The 16,766-nt window shown below is 37.4% G+C and overlaps 1 protein-coding gene across 4 annotated transcripts in view; it reads right to left on the bottom strand.

The window, feature by feature from the left end:
- Positions 1-3,786: 3,786 nt before the first annotated feature.
- CAP2 (cyclase associated actin cytoskeleton regulatory protein 2) overlaps positions 3,787-16,766 on the bottom strand; it is a 35,902-nt gene continuing 22,922 nt past the window's right edge. For all 4 annotated transcript variants that reach the window (XM_039348969.1, XM_039348962.1, XM_039348989.1 and 1 more), the window contains exons 8-14: positions 13,958-14,156; positions 11,159-11,328; positions 9,342-9,465; positions 8,887-8,969; positions 8,346-8,486; positions 5,821-5,899; positions 3,787-5,263 (exon numbers count right to left, since the gene is read on the bottom strand). In XM_039348969.1, the coding sequence (XP_039204903.1) occupies positions 5,256-5,263; positions 5,821-5,899; positions 8,346-8,486; positions 8,887-8,969; positions 9,342-9,465; positions 11,159-11,328; positions 13,958-14,156 (804 nt within the window). In that variant the 3' untranslated portion in view covers positions 3,787-5,255. The remainder of the gene's footprint in view (positions 5,264-5,820; positions 5,900-8,345; positions 8,487-8,886; positions 8,970-9,341; positions 9,466-11,158; positions 11,329-13,957; positions 14,157-16,766) is intronic.

The following is a 16,766-nucleotide window of genomic DNA, read 5'->3' as shown; positions in this document are numbered from 1 at the left end:
GTGATCAAAATTCAGATACTTGGCAACTTGTTCATATGTATGACTACTGCTGTGTCCAAAGGTCATGTGGACACCTTTTGTGACCTGACAAAGTCAGTGGGAAAGTCAGATTCACTTAACAACTGGGTTACTGACTTATCAATTGCAGTGATTCATTTAACAACTGTGGTAAGAAAGGTTGTAAAATGTATTAAAATTCACTTAACAAACATCTCACTTAACAACAGAAATTTGGGGTCAGTTGTGGTCGTCGATGAAGGACTACCTGTAGTTTGGAGACCCCCATTGCAAAATAAGGATGTCAGCTATAAAAACCAGCAGAGAAACAGTAACCGAGAGCCAAACAGGATTCTGGGCACACATGTGGCCTCTGCCAGGAGTCTGGAAGCAGCTGCTGGGCAGCAGTTGCGTGAGCCTCAGAAATTGCGTTTTAGAGCTGAATCCGCACTGGATTATCTAATGAACTGGTGAGGTTTCAGGCTGCCATATGTTTTATATCTCAGAGAGCACTAGGAAAAGTAGTTGTGGGACAGCAAAAAACTCAGTTGAAAATCCTTTTTAAAGCATGCGCGCGTGTACACACACACACACACACACACACACACACACACACAGCTTTTCTGTCACTGGCTTTTTTTCTAATGATCAGGCTGTCCATCTCACATAGGTGACTCAGAGTCGTACATAGTTAACAGTTAAAGAATTAGCTTGTTTCCTGTGAACTATTTGAAATTTAAAGTTCAAATGAATTTTCAGGGGACAGACATGTCACAGTTTAGCAAGTAACCTTTTTGCAATTTAGCATATATTTTAATACAGGACTAGTAGTTTTCTGGATAGTATTCCTCTCTTAACCAGAGGTGGTTTAGAAATTATTTTCATTTCAGTATCTTTCTGCTATCTGCTGGCTACCTAATGTTAGTGGCTTTGCTCACACTTTATTCCAAATTTAGTTTTAACATACGGTGGGGTATAAGCAGGCTCATAAATCAGTACTGATTGAGGAATAAAAGGCAGGTATATTTGCTTTTTTATATCCCTTTCAAAGATGTGGATGTATTTATACTATACTTTGTGATTTCAAGAGCAATTGGAAAACCCTTACACAAATTGGTTTGGTGCAAAAATTTAAATTGTCTTGGATATGTATTATCTAAGAACTATTTCCACAACTTTGCTGTTTCAACATCACCTCCACTTCGTTGTCCAGTTCAGTTCTGTATACTTCATCTGATGATATTCATATATATAAAAAAGGCAAAGGGTGCCCTACCCAGTTGTGTTTGACTCTAGGGCAGCGGTTCACAACCTATGGGTCGCGACCCCATTTGGGGTCGAACGACCATTTTACGGGGGTCGCCAAACAATGCGATCCGCCATTTTCCCCCCTCAGGGGGCGCCGCCGCGTCTGTGTGACGGGGGTCGCCGTCACACAAACGTTGAGAACCGCTGCTCTAGGGCATGGTGCTCACCTTTACTTTTTGGCTGAGGGAGCCTGCATTGATCAAAGACATTTTTGAGTTCATGTGGCCAGCATGCCTATATGCCAAGGGCGCACAGAACGCTGTTACTTTCCCACTGAAGTGGTATCTATTAAACTACTCGCAAATGTCTTCAGTCAGACTAATACAAACTAATAAAAGGAAAAAAATAGAAGAGGAAAAGATAAGTGCAGAAAGAAGAAAAAAGGAAGCTTCAGATTTCCTTTGCAGCAAATCCAAGTATGATTACAAATTAATTTTTAATCTATGATTATAAAAAGAAAGTTCAGCCTTTTTCTATTATCCAGCTTTTTTCTAATCATTGAAACCCAAAATCCTAAGTACATTTTCCCCATTTTATGTAAAAATCTATAAAGGTTTTCCAGTCAACCAAAAATGTAGACATTGTTTTTTCTTTAAGCAAAACTTGGATACTTGTAGTAAGAGACTGTTCCTGTTCCAATTAGACTGTTCCAATCTAATTGATACTAATTGGTCACTGGTTATACTTTTTAAGCATTGTCTTTGCTGTATCCTTCCTGAATGTAAAAACAATACAATTCCTTGTTTCTTGTGTCCTGAGTAGTAAGTACATGGTATGATCTGCTAACAATGGCCAATCCTAGTATATTCCGATTCCCTGTTGCCTAAGATGTCAAAAATGGAGTAGATTCATTTCATCTTTCACTCTGTTTTACTCTCCCATATTCTCACAGAAATTCTATCTTTGCAGTTTTCCATTTTTTCCCTGCATAGCAGCATCAGCAATCAGATGTTCTGGAGATTTTACTCTAATTACCATTGATACTCTGAAAGATCCTTGGCTTTTCTTCAGTAGCATATTGAGGGGTTTCCAACTTTAGCTGATCACCAGCATTGTATCATCCATCACTTTCCTGGTAGTCCATGAGTTGCGACAGCAATTGAGACTGGAATTTCCATCATAAAATGCAACCGCTTCATTTAGCTTTGGCAATCCCTGCAGTCATGATTGTCATCATTACCTGAATCTCCACAGTGGTTAGGCAAGGCAACTTTCTGCCAGCATCCCACAATCAAGTGGGGAAGCTGGTAGGAAGCTGCAAGTACCCAGCCCGCAGGCAAGTAAGCAGTTGCAGCTGAGTGGAGGAGGGAGCAGTATGGGTGTGTGTGTGTGTGTAAACGAGGGTGGTACAGAAGTGCAGGTTGGGTTGGGGGCACAAGAGACGTAGACAAAAAAGGTCAACAATGGTGTGGGGTGGGTCAAAGAGATTCAGTAATAGTGTGTGGTGATCCACACCGTGGATGCGCAGGGGTATATGAATAGCCAGCATGGCACGAGCACAGGGTGGCTGGGAAGGTGTGCATGTGAGACTTAGTCCAGCAACTTAGGATCTTCCCTCCTGGCTTCCTCATTGACTTTTAGGGGAAACTGGCAAGAAAAGTTGCAAATGGTGATCGTAAGACACTGCAACTGGTTATAAGTGCAAACTACTTGCCAATTGTCCAGATCACAATCACATGACTGGGTGGGTGCTGGGACAGTCCGAACTCTGAAGACTGGTTGTAACCATTTGTTCAGTGCTGTCATAACTTCAAATGGTTGCTGAACAATTGGTTGAGGACTAGCTGTATATTATCTATTTGTATGGTTTTCTCGGTTAAATAACAACTGTACTGTACTTTCTTCTACACAGTATGAAATGCTTTTGCCATTGTCACTAGAGTCATCCACCTCTAGAATTTTCCTACATCACTGCTGCCCAATACAGATATTTGCTTGCTTTAGCTGGGCAGCTGGGACAACTTTAGTGCTCTGGAACTTGCTAGGATTATATATAGTTGTGTTCTTCACTCACACCCTCCAGAAATGCCATGATGAGGCAATATAGCAGGACTAGAGCTGGAAGTGGACATAAATAAAATAGTGGACTAAAAAATCTTTAAAATATTTTTAGACTAGGACATCAAACTATTTGCCACTTCTGATAGCTTTTCCATGACCCATGTTGTTCTGTGCATCATGATTTTTTTCATGTTCTAATACCCATATTATAGAAATATTTTTACAAAACATGAAAACATAACAGAACTAAACATGGGGAAAACGAAATGTATTCATTTCCATTTGAGTGCTGTATGTGGTCTTTCCTACCTATTAATGTGGATATGACAATGTTTTCCTATATGTTGCTGAATAGCTGGCTTAACATAATGTAATAAAATGTTATGTTCTACAGTGTAAAGAAACTGCAATTTTATGTTTATTCATGCCAGACGTTTACAACTGAAATTGGCATGTACTAAACTCACAACATTATACATATTGATTAAACAAATACCAAAAATTTATTTACTGTAACACTAAATAGATATTGCACTTAAAAATGTTAGTTGCAATAGTTACAATATAGGTCCTGCTGTAGTTTTGTAAGCCTATTACTGTTTTGCTATTTGCAAAAATTTGCTATTAAGTAACCAATGATACATAGCAGAGTTAAGTATTGTGCACAGAGACCATACATGTCACATCAGTGTTAAAAATTAACAATGTAGATTTAGAAATCAAGCTTATATCCCTAAAAATACAATTTCTTCAGTTTGAGTTCAGAAGTTATGGAGAAAAAACTCTTCAAAGATTTGCATGCAAATTTTACAAATAGAAATAAAAACAGATCTACAACTCCACCTACTTCTTTGAACAAAAGTAAATCTCTAATACTTTTTTTAAAACTAGAAGCTGCTGAATTTGAATTTATATTTATTTATTGCAGAATCCCTTGCTTTCACAGGTTGTTTTATAAATTTGCTACTATTTACTGAAAGGTCTTGTGGCAGGAGATAGTCACATGAAATTCAGCAAAGATTAATATTACATTTTGGAATAACAATCCTAAAATTTTGAAAGAAAACCCTAACAGTTTCTGGAGATGGGACCCCGAGGTAAGCTGAAATATAAGTGATCAAAGTTAAAAGTTCAGCAAACAGGTCAATAGCTTTTTAAGCAGTGGTTACAAACAATAAATAAAACTACTGGCAAAAGAAAGCAAAAATAGTACCAATAGTAATAAGACTCCTTGGGTGCAATCCCGAAACATCTGGAACACCTCTTGAACACCATCAGCATTGACAAAATCACTATCATCACTATCAGTCAATTATAAAAAAACAGCTTTACTTGAAACAGGTATCTCCTGCAATGATACCTCTAACATCATCAAATAGTATCTGTTTATTCCAAGTCCTTGGGAAGGATTCTGTAAGTGTATAAAAATGCTAAATCTAACTGAAACAACTGGCTGACTATGTGACCAGCCATAATAATAATAAATAGCCATGAACAGAGAATTGGAACATTTGATATCACTAGAGTTTGGGTATTTATTTTAAAGTGGAGATCAGTGTGAACTGCATGTGATAGAGCTCTTGCAGGTGCTCCACTGTCCGCCTCCAGAATGCTAAAAAATAGGAGATAGATACTGGAAGCATATAACTGAAATATAATTAAAACATCTGGCTTGCTTTCTTTTCCATTAGCAGATATTCTCCACAGAATTGGTACTTCTAAAAAACATTAAAAACTACAGATTTCTTGAGATCCAGCTATATACAGTATAGTACATGATCTCAATTCCACGAAGTAAAATATTTTAACATATCATTTGTTATTGGTTTTTTGCCTGCCAATCATTAAAAGGAATGCACTGAAATATTACAAAATATATCACGCATGATGAATTAATTTGGCTTACTGTATGAAACAGCCATTGGCTTAACGCTCGCATCTTTATACATTCATGTATCTGCAAATAAAGGCAAATTGTAGATATTTTAGAAAATGTCAGGTTACTTACAAAAAGTGTACAGATTGAATAGAATGATTTCCAGGCATGTGTAATCATTGCAGAATGCCATGTTTTCTTGAAATATAATTATGCATTTCATTATATATATCTCTTTTCCTCCAATGATTACCTCCATGCGGAAAAAATACTGTATGTAAAGCAACTGATTTGAGGCCACAGAATAGCTTCTTAAAAATCTATTAACTGCAATAATAAACTATTGGCATCAAGAGCAAACTGCAGTAATGTCAAGAAATCACATGCCTAGTGACATCATGCCAATGCTTCAATAATATACTTGCATCCTACTTTCTGACACAAGCAGATGGTTTGTAGTATTTGCATGATAATATCATCTGCATGTGTAATCATTTGCCCCAAATGCCCCCTCCCCGTGGAGACACCCATGGTGCAAACTAGTGCTACTTTTTTGTTCTTCGTGCTGCTACTTTCTTCTGGCAGACTTTCCTTGGAAAGCGTGGTGAGCAGTTTCTGTGTGGCCTGTGGAAACTAACCCACAATTTCTGTAGGATCAGTAACCAATTTGGATCCATCCCATGATGTCTTAAACTGTTCAGGAACAGGGAATTCTTTCTGTAAGGAGGCAAGATGGACAATATCAGGATGGAAAAACTTATTGGAAATGAGGGCGATCTGGCTGCAACATCTGCCACCCCACTGATCGCCAGGGTTGATTCGTCTGATCTGGCTGGCTAGGCAGGTGTCCCCTTCCTCCCTCACTGCTCCATGTGCATCCCTCCCAAAGCTGAGCACTTGGTAGAAGAGGACGGCCGTCCCAGATAGAAGGGGTGTACCATATCTGTGGCAGCAATCTAGTTTAAGAGGCCTAGATGGATTATATGACATACACAGCTCTTCAACATTGGGTAAACCCCTGCAGAAAGTAGTCATGTATACTGCTAGTTTTATGCTACTTCAATCTAGCAAATGCAGGCAACTTACACATCCCATAATAAAAGATTGCTGTCACATTATGTAACAACAATAGCAACAATACAAATTCAATTTCAACATTTTAATACACATCCTAAAATAAGCACACCCACAATTTTCAACTCCTCAGTTCTAAAGGGCCCTGCAGAATAACCAGGTGGTTTCCCCCCCCCCTAATTTCTATTGGAGAGAGCTGCTCTCATTTTCAGAAATAAGCTGTTCCACAAGATGGGACTTCCAACAGAGAGCTGCCCCCAAAAATGTTTTACATTGAGGTGATTACTTCACTATGCTATGATCAATCACGTGGTATAATACACAGAATATATTACTAAATACATCAGCTCCAGAGATACTGGCTCAAAAAATGTATAGTTTCTTTATACTTTATGTACCACTTTCTAATGGTTACCTCTTGATTTTGTAAGAATTTCACTTCTGTATGCTACTGCACATGAATAAGGTTGACCACCATGGTCCAGAACTGCTCAGTTTATCATTTCTTTGTCTTTTGTCATCTACATTATGCAATGCTTTAACATTTCTTCAGATGTTTCCATCCCCTTAAATTCTCTGCATTTATGAGACATGACAGTTAATTTGGGAATTCCATATATACTGTGTTCTGGATACATATTTCTGCACAGTGCAATCATAAACATCATCAGCTGTTTGAATGTGCAAATGCATAAAACAGGGTACACTGATTTAAAAAAAGATTGCTAGGATAAGTTCTGTGTATATTGCTCAATACAGCAGTTGAAAAAGAAGTGGGTCCCTCATGTATCCAGCATGTGCAGGTAGTGCTTTATCTAATTTCATAGCAAGAACGTAAGGGGAAAAAAACTCTGTCACACAACATCCAACCTGATGGATTCAGGACATTCACTAGAGGGCAACAATCCTCCTCTAATATTGCTTTCTAGCAACTTATGCACATTGATTTTGAAAGAGGTAAATAACCATCAAGACATAACTGTAAATCTCCTATTTGGTTCTCTAGAAGCCCTGTTAGGGTCTTCCAGCAGTTGCAAAACAACCAGGGAAGCTAGCAGTTTTTCTTCTTCCTCCTTTTAGAAGAGTGAAAAATAGCAAAAAAATAATTCTACCATAGCATAATGAATAACCACCCACCCTAATTTATGTCTCTTTCCCACTCCTCCCTTGTGAATATACAGGGATGAAAACCAAAATAACTACAGTAAGAGGTACTGGACTTTCTTGACCGTAGTTTCTGTCACACAAAGCTGAGGAATGAATTAGCCATCACCGTCCAATAGTTGTTTAGTAAGCAGCACTGACTGAATCAGTTATTTTGTCTCCCAACAAATCCAAGATCCTGTGGAGCTAAATAATTTGTCTACATTCCTTGACTTAAACACTTAGCCAACATTTGTATATGTTAACTGCTTTCTCTGTCGAACAGTTAAGCATATCATATATAAATCACTCTGTCATGCAAACTTAACAGGATTAGAAGATTTAAATTTCATATTAAAGACTTTTAGGGAAATGCTTCATTTTATTTATTTACCAAATATGCATGCTGCCAATTCCATTTTGACTCATTGACTGCTTAGAGCACTGAAAATATCCATGGTATATATAGTGGTGTAAAATAATAAAATATCCATCATAAACATAAACATTAACACATCCACAGCAAATTTGGTCTAGTAAAAAAGAGTTTGATCTTGTGGTCAAGGTATCAGCCTAGAAACCAGAAGACTGTGAGTTCTGCGTTAGGCATGAAAGCTGACTGGATGATTTTGGGAAAATAGAGGAGGAAGAAGTATTAAGTATGTTTGCCATCTTGAGTTATTTATAAAAATAATAAAAAAGATAAAAAAAATCTAAACAACAACAACACAAAAGCTTTTTGAAGGTAAAACTGTCCACATTCCTATGTAACACAAGCTGGTCTATTTGTTACAAACAACACTATTTGTGGTCATACTGTTGCTGGCTGTGGAATTCTGGGAGTTGAAGTCCTCATGCCTTAAAATTGTCAAGTTTGGGAAACACTGCACTAAAGGATTCAGCGTATGCTTCAGTGTTTTGCATCAGACCAAAATGTGGTACTTACATAATCGCCATCCAGTGGTATCAGGATGTTTGTTTCAGATGACTTAGCACTCACAATCTCACAATCTAATGATTCCTCACTGAGGTATATATGACAGCCTTCAGTTTTGTTCACTGAAATGGTTGGCACTTTCCCAAGTACCTAAGATCGTAAAATCAGAAATCAAAACTAAATAAATCATTTATCTCCCCAAGAGGCTATTCCCTAATTCTGAGGCTCATATTGGCTTGTGTGTAATTATTTTAATCTGCCTCAGAAGAGAAAAAACAGGACATTCTGTAACATGAGAGAAATTCTTTGACCTATGGGATACCAATAACTAAAAGCAATGTTTTTAATAAGGCAGTGATTGATTGCAGTCAGTCCAAGCTCAGCTAATGTGGGGGACTCTTTCCCTTTATCCAGTTTCCTTAATTTATCTCTGCCACTCAAAATACCAGTTTCATAAAAATGGGTAGATAGATCTTCTTACAACTGACTAGTACTTTTTTCTGTTTTGGATTTGTTTTCCCATACTAGTGTTATATGAGGATGGGTTTACCTGTATCTGAATGTCCTTGGAATTTATTACTTCAACAATACCAACAACATTGTCAAATACAAGGCCAAACTTTTTACAGTTGTCTGAAAAAAGAAAAGAAAAGGGTCATATAGAGAGTTTATACAGTTATATTGTTTTTCATATGAGAAGACATTTATTTGCCATCTCTTGCAAATATCTGTGAATAGCTTTATTTATATGGTTATCCCTATAGATGTCAACAAAACTATATTAAAACCTTACATTCAGCTATAAACCCCTTGCAGAATTGAGCAGTGTTACACTATGCTTGTTTATTTGGAAGAATAAACAAATGCTTGCCCAGAACACTGTAATGGACAGTGCATTCCTAAACATCTTTATTTGGAATTAAGGTCTGCTGTGCACCATAAGATTTGCTCAAGATAAATATGCACAATATTTCAGCTTTAGTCTTGTCCTAGAAGTGAACTTACCAATAGTAATGGAATTAACTTTTCCTTTTATCTGTAACGTAGATTTACTGCATTTGAAGATGTAAGCTACTTGCTTGAGTTCAGCATCTGAAATTAAAAGGTCATTCTTGTCCACCTGGTACTCCTGCATTATTTAAAAAAAAAAATTAATTGATCTTATATTAGCTGTTAGCGCTAATGAGAAAGTAGTATTTGCATTTTCCTCTCAATCTTTACTGTTTAAAGAGAGACTAAAGGCAGGTGGGGTAGAAGGGAAAACATAACTTGCAATTACATTCTACAATTGTTTTATTTATTTCCCAATTTAGCAGTAAATATTGTTAGGACATAACACTATGTTTGAGACATTTTGGTAGTCGTTAGGGTGCTGGTCTAGAAACCAGGAGACTGTGAATTCTAGTCCCACCATTGATATGAAAGTCGCTGGGTGACTTTGGGCCAGATGTTTTCTATCAGCCCAACCCACCACACAGGATTGTTGTGGGGAAAAAGGAGGCAGGAGTATTAGGAATGTTTACTGCCTTGAGTTACTGTACATATAAAGAGGTGAAATGAAAAAAAAAATAACAGCAATACATAACCTGTATTAAAAAAGAAATATGGTTCAAAATGGAAATCATACAAGTTAAATATCTATCTGTATGTAAAATAGAGCATAGAAGAATGAATCAATTACCTATTTGCTTCATATCCTCTCTGCAACATACATACTACAGATCTCACAATACTTCCAGGACACAGTTAAAATTTGGCAGCAAAATCTCAGTTCAGTAATATGTTTCCACCCTACGGTTGCTATCACTTTCAAATAGGCCAATGACCAACCTTAACCCTTAGCAGTCCTTGAGAGCAAAATAACTAAATTATAGTGTTTGTCATTTTTTTTTAGTGAGCATTCTATCTTGAACATTTGCCCTTAGGTGAGGAAACAACTTATATTGGAAATGAAATTTAGTCAAGAATAAGTTAATGTCATCACTTTTTCCCTTACGATTACAAGCAAACATTGAATTTTGGGCTGAATTTCCTAAATCCAGCATCATTCTTTTCTTCTCCTTTTTTTAAAAAAATTCTTAGGATAAGAAATAGGACCCTGTTCTTCAAGAGAATTTGGAAATTACAGTAGTCGAGAAATACAGCATCGCACCTGTGTTTTGGTAACCCATAAAAGCCAAGAAGATTTGAGTACCAGTATTTACAGAGCTCTCTCTCCCACCAGATGAGATCAATTCTGTAGGCTTATCCTGAGGGAAGCTGATGAAGGTCTCAGCCTTCGTCAGAGAAAAGACCAGAATCTCTGAACATGACTATAATATTACTATCATAGGATTGATAAGGAAGAATAGAATGAGTTGTAACTATTCATTGTTTTTTCCTTTATTAGCAAATGTAAAAGGAATCATCTCATTCTTCATTCAGCCAGAATGCAATCTGTGTAAATATGGAAATGTCTTATTTCTTACCAGGTAACAATTTAATCAAAGTCTCACAATAAATATAAAGTAGATTTACTATATGATTGGCACACTTCCCAATCTAAATTACAGCCCTGCTATTTCTTGGTGATTGCTCATCCGGGTATTAACCAGTCCTAGCCCTGCTTAGCTTCTCAGCCCAGACAAGGCTAGTTAGATGTTGCCACCTGCTGAATCCAAAATATGTTTCAGTTGCTTATTTAAAATTCTTAGGACATAAAACTGTTAACCCTATTACAAAAAATTCAAGCACACAATTCTTAGGTAACAATTCAATGGACAAGTCACTTACAATCAATTGTAAGATAATTTCCAGGTTACCTAAAAGTGAGTTGAACTTACCACTCTCCATTTCTTGCCTTCAAGTTCTAACACAGGAGAGTAACTTTTTTGAGGAGGTGTTTTGGGAGACTCAGAATTACAGGTTTTGGTAGGAGATTGAATCGGTACTCCTTGAGCACGCAAACCGGGATTTTTATGGGTCTTCTGGTCATCAGAGACATGTCGAAGCCCTACAAAAAAATCATAAGCAGTAGTATAATTTTTTAAAGTTTTTTTTACTTATAAGCTTTGCTTTGTGAATATATGATAAGCAAAGTATTATTCATGTACTGTATGAGATAAATTAGCATATATTTGAATACATCTATCTGTAGAAAATTCATTTGATTTTATTATCAAATTTAAAAATATGGCAGAGCTTAAGGTATCTCAGAAAGTAAGGAGTAACCTTAAGCAACAGTCTCTTGGGATAATTCATGGTGCAAGAGGTACTCTCAGCCTTTAAATATTAGTTTCTAGCTGATAGCAATATGTTTCGCTGATATGAAGGCAAAGCATATGTCTGTCTAAACCAGAATCATGAGACCGGCTCTCCAGATGTTTTCATCTCCCAGCACCCTTCATGTTATTGCCCAAAGCTGTTGGAAGATGCTAACAATTGGAGGACCATAGCTTCTTTGTCCCAACCTGAGCTATTTGTTTTTTAGTGCTCTTATTGACCTGACTGTCCTCTACATCATAGCCAATTTATTTATTTATTTATTTAAAATTATATAGCTGCCCATTTTTTAATCAACTCTGGGCAGGTCCCAATTAATACTCTTTATTTATCTGACTTTTCTCAAGCACAAATATGGACATTTACATCTCAGTAAATCCCAAGTATAAGCAGTATGTGATGTACAACTGAACCCATGTCCAAACAACCATAAATGTGGTTGTAGTAATTAAAATAGGACAATAAATTCAAAATGGGCTTGCAATATGCCCCAGAAATAAAACATGAATGTAGACTTCTAAGGGAAAAATGGTGAACTGGAGAAGGCTCAATTAAAAGTGGAGAATAAAAAACCGGCAGAATAAAGAATCAGTGAGTAGATCAGCTATTCATAATTCCTCTCTGGACAAGGAAAAGACTTGAGATTGCCCACAAGTGCCCCAAACACTTGTTCTTTATGAGCAGGTTGCGAGACAGCAGTCCCAGTCTTAAACTCTGGGAGACAAGGGAGCAGCAGTGCCTTTAAAGGTACTGAGTTCACATGCTTCTTTTTCTAATCCCTTTCAGAAATTGTTTATTAACTGCTTTTCTGCTATTAGGTATACTTGATTCAACAAGTTTGAAAACACCAAGTGAGCTTCCTCCAACCCTTAGTGATTTTTTTTAAAAAAATACAACATAATACAATTGTATTAAATAAAATACAGTACAAAACCAAATACAGTTTGGATTTTAATTTTTTTTCTTTTGAAATAAACAGCAAAGGGGTGATTAGAACTTTGATTTTGGCATTCCATGCTCCACTAACAACTTGTGCTCCACAAACCAACCTACACATTTGCTTAATGACTGCTACATGGAGAGCAGGGATTGTGGTTGTTAAATAAGGCAATCACATATGCACCTTGCTTAATAAGCATAACCCTCAACATTAGTTTCTGGTCCTTTGTTCAAGAATATGTCGAATGCTAAAAAAATGTTAAAATATGTTATTCCAGTAAGTCAAATTTAATTGTTCTTATCCTTTAGTTATAATCTTTAGTTGCTTCTATTTCCTCTAGTGTTCAACCTTCTAATTCCATCCTATCATTTTTTTTAAAAAGAATTCAAAACAAAAGCATTTTCCCATGGGAAGGATTCTTATAATTAATTTCAAAGTCCATTTCAAATCCAGCTGCAACCTTAGTCTGTTTGTAACTTTCCAAAATCAATACTCGAAACACCTTTTTGCTGTTTATTCCAAAAAATCATTTTTCTTAAACTCATACTTAAAACTTCTTTTACCAAGAAGGAAACTCACTCAGTGGATGCAATAAAACATTACTATTCCAAAAGTTCTAATATCTGGTAAGCAGTAAAAAATAAATAAATCAAAAAGTGATTAAGAAACGAGGTTTGGTTGAGCTTTGTGTCCACACAGGCTACATCAGACTGTGAGCTTAGATCAGTGGTTCTCAACCTGTGGGTCGGGACCCCATATGGGGTCGAACAACCATTTCATGGGGGTCGCCAAACAATGCAGTCCACCATGTTTTCCCCGTTTCCTTAGCTGTGCTACTTCCTTTTATTCTATTGGCTTTTGAAAGCCAATAGAATAGACTCTCTTGAATAGAGTCTAATTCCACTGGCTTTCAAAAACCAATAGGAATTGTCCAGGCTGTCTCTGCCCTGCTGAGCCCGCCAAAAGTCCCATTCTGACCGGTTAGGTAGTCCTCGACTTACGACCGGTTGGGGGTCGCAGCATTAAAAAGGTTGAGAACCACTGGCTTAGATGGATTCCCTTGATTCCCAGCTGCTCGTATAAGCCAGCCACTAAAACTTGGGTTCCTGAAGTCTATTCACAAGGAGCTGTCTGGAGTACATATGGGCAATCTCACAATCTCAAATTTCTCTGGAAGGTTTCGCTGGCCATGATCCAGCATCTGGCTGCCCATCTCCATCATAAATGCCGTCCCCACTCCTTCAGGGATGTTCAGCTCACCATATCTTCATCAGAAGCGTCTGCAGTGTCAGATTTCCAAGTTAAGCATTTTTAGCATAAAGGTGTTTGCATCCATAAAAAGCGAGGGCTTTTCACTTTTATAAGAACATGTTGGGAGGAATGGATTGAAGAGAGGCTTAAGTTATGGTGGGCTTCGTACCTTTGGTAATTGTTTCTCCCTGGTTCAACTGAGCAAATAAGGCCGAACGAGCAGCAGTTGCGTCATCTTTTGCATATTCTGTATCGATGGCAGGAGGAGGTCCCGGTGGCGGAGGTGGCGGTGGAGGTGGTGGCGGGGGAGGGAGCCCTTGTTTGTTCACTAAAGCTGGCAAACCTGATGCTGCTGAGGCTACTGGACCCTAATTTTTTTTTTTTAAAGTAAAGAGATGAAGTTTCTGTAAAGTGCAATTTTAGTCCAATATTGTAAAAATAGCCACATGAACAGTCCAGCTAATCGACGAAAAAGATGCGATATTTCTCTATAAAAGCCATATAGGTAGTCCTCGATTTACAACAGTTCATTTAGTGACTGTTCAAAGTTACAGCAGCACTGAAAAAAGTTGACTTATGACCATTTTTCACACTTACAACTGTTGCAGCATCCCCAGGATCATACAATCAAATGCCTGGCAGTTGATTCATATTTATGATAGTTGCAGTGTCCAGGGGATCACGTGATCCCTGTTTGTGACTTTCTGACAAGCAAAGTCAATGGGGAAGCCAGATTCACCTCATAACCATGTCACTAACTTAACAACTAGTGATTCACTTAACAACTGTGGTAAGAACGGCCGTAAAATGGGGCAAAATTCACTTAACAAATGTCTCACTTAAAACAGAAATTTTGGGCTCAATTGTGGTTGCAACTTGAGGACTACCTTTACTCATCGGCTATTTCACCTTGTAACTCGGCTTCTATTGCAGCAAGGATGCTTGAAAACAGGTGGTGTAAAATTTGTGCTTTATAAAGACAACACTAGTATACATTTACAGAAGATACACCTTAACAAAAGATCTATGTCTCTGTGCCACAGTCCACCTGCTCTAGTAGGTTGTTAAATGATCTTCTGAGCTTCACATTTTCTTTTTTATGTGTGTGTGTGTGTGTGTGTGTGTGTGTGTGTGTGTGTGTACCCCCACTGGCAGTTAAAAGGAAGAAACAGCTACGATCACACATTGCTCCTAGAAGCACGAAGCCGAAAACACCAGCCTGAAGATGACGAATGAGACTTCGCTGAAACGTCGCCAAGACACTTCCAATTTTACGCGGGAGAAAACCCGACTATCCAAAGACACACACACACACACACACACACACACACACACACACACACACATAATGCACACACAATATATTGTTTTGTATGAACAAAACAATATATGACTCTGTAATTATATGAAGCATATAAAAGGATTAGAGCCTTTTTTACCGACAGAATGCAATTTTATTCTTTCAGAATTTTAGTAACTAGTTGCTTTGGGAAATGGATGTTCAGTTAAAACGTAAACATTGCCTTTTTTCAGATGGTGTCATATACTAGTTGAGAAGATATATATTCATGAACAAGTACATTAAAGACAAACTTAGGAATCTTGGAATAAACACCTACAAATTAATCTGGTTTAAGGCAGGCACAACTAATATTCTTAAGAAATACATACAAATATCTGCCCAAGAAAGGGTTAGGGTTTGTAAAAATACTGTGGGGTAGGCAAGATTCGCATAGTTCACAAAGGCTCAAACATTTTGTGTATTTCTTTATTTTTGGATTCTGATCGGCCTATTTTAGAAGTTATAATGTCATTTTCATGTTTCCCACCTCAAAAGGATAGGAAATTGCTATCAATTTTCATCTCTAGCCTGATCAGAGGAAGCTCCATGAGAACCAAAAATGTTGTGCTTCACATTCAAGCACCAAGGCGCTTCCGGGTTGAAAGTATTAGCCGGTGACCTGGCCATTGCCCCAGGGGCGCCTGGTTGGGGGCTTCTTTCATGTCCCTATTGTGCCCACTGAAGTGGTACCTATTTATCTACTCACGTTTGCACGTTTTCAAAATAGAAAGTGGGCAAGAGCTGGAACAATTGACAGGAACTCGCCCCGTTACACAACAGCCCTCGGGTCTATAACTCGAGCTTGCTGTTTGTCAATCCAGCGTTCTAACCACATGTGCCACCACACTCCTCAAGGGCTGTGCTAAGCAATAACATTGGAAGGTTTTGACTAAAAACAATACATGAACTCAGCCATGAGATTTATTAAGCATAGATTATGGTTTTGCATTATATATGTATCAGGCCACTCTGTCTTGTTCAAAAACCACAAATCAAAGGAAGTCATGGCTTATTGCAAAAGGCATAACAAATTACCTAGTGACCTTTATGGTTATTTGTTTGTTTAATTGGCCTATGTGCCTCCCATCTTGTCTAGAATACATGTTAAGCAAAATAGCACAATTGCCAGTTTAGTATTAATGACCCAATGAAATTGGCTATTATGTTATGGGCTATGTATGAAAATTGACAACACCTCATTGTTCACAACCTCTGCTTGAAAAATTGTTACCATTACATATCAACAACCATCTGTGAAACATGCTAAAGCTGGAAGATGTAATTAAAAATGCAATGGCTTAGCCAAAACCAAACATCCCTCATTATAGCATAATAGCATAGCCATTCAGTCATTGTATGAGGGTTATTAATCAGTTATCTGCAAATTGTACTTCTGCCCTAGTTTTTAAACATGATCTTTAGTGGGAGAAGAACAAAATTAAGAAGTCCCACACTCTTTATCTTCTCCATTTACAAGTTCCAAGTGAATCCCAGACACCAGCTTTTTAGTTCCTGCTGTCATTCATGAAACACTAAGATTAGATTATTACTATAACTTCCATTTAACATCTGATATTCATCCATTTGACATAACTGTTTCCCTGACAGTTAATGTGAAAATGATATGTAGCAACTT

The sequence above is a fragment of the Crotalus tigris genome, unplaced genomic scaffold, assembly GCF_016545835.1.
Source record: "Crotalus tigris isolate CLP2741 ecotype Arizona unplaced genomic scaffold, ASM1654583v1 scf7180000017564.2150845, whole genome shotgun sequence".
Taxonomy (NCBI): domain Eukaryota; kingdom Metazoa; phylum Chordata; class Lepidosauria; order Squamata; family Viperidae; genus Crotalus; species Crotalus tigris.
Note: the sequence above shows the minus strand (reverse complement) of the source record. Positions and strands in the feature narration are given on the sequence as shown.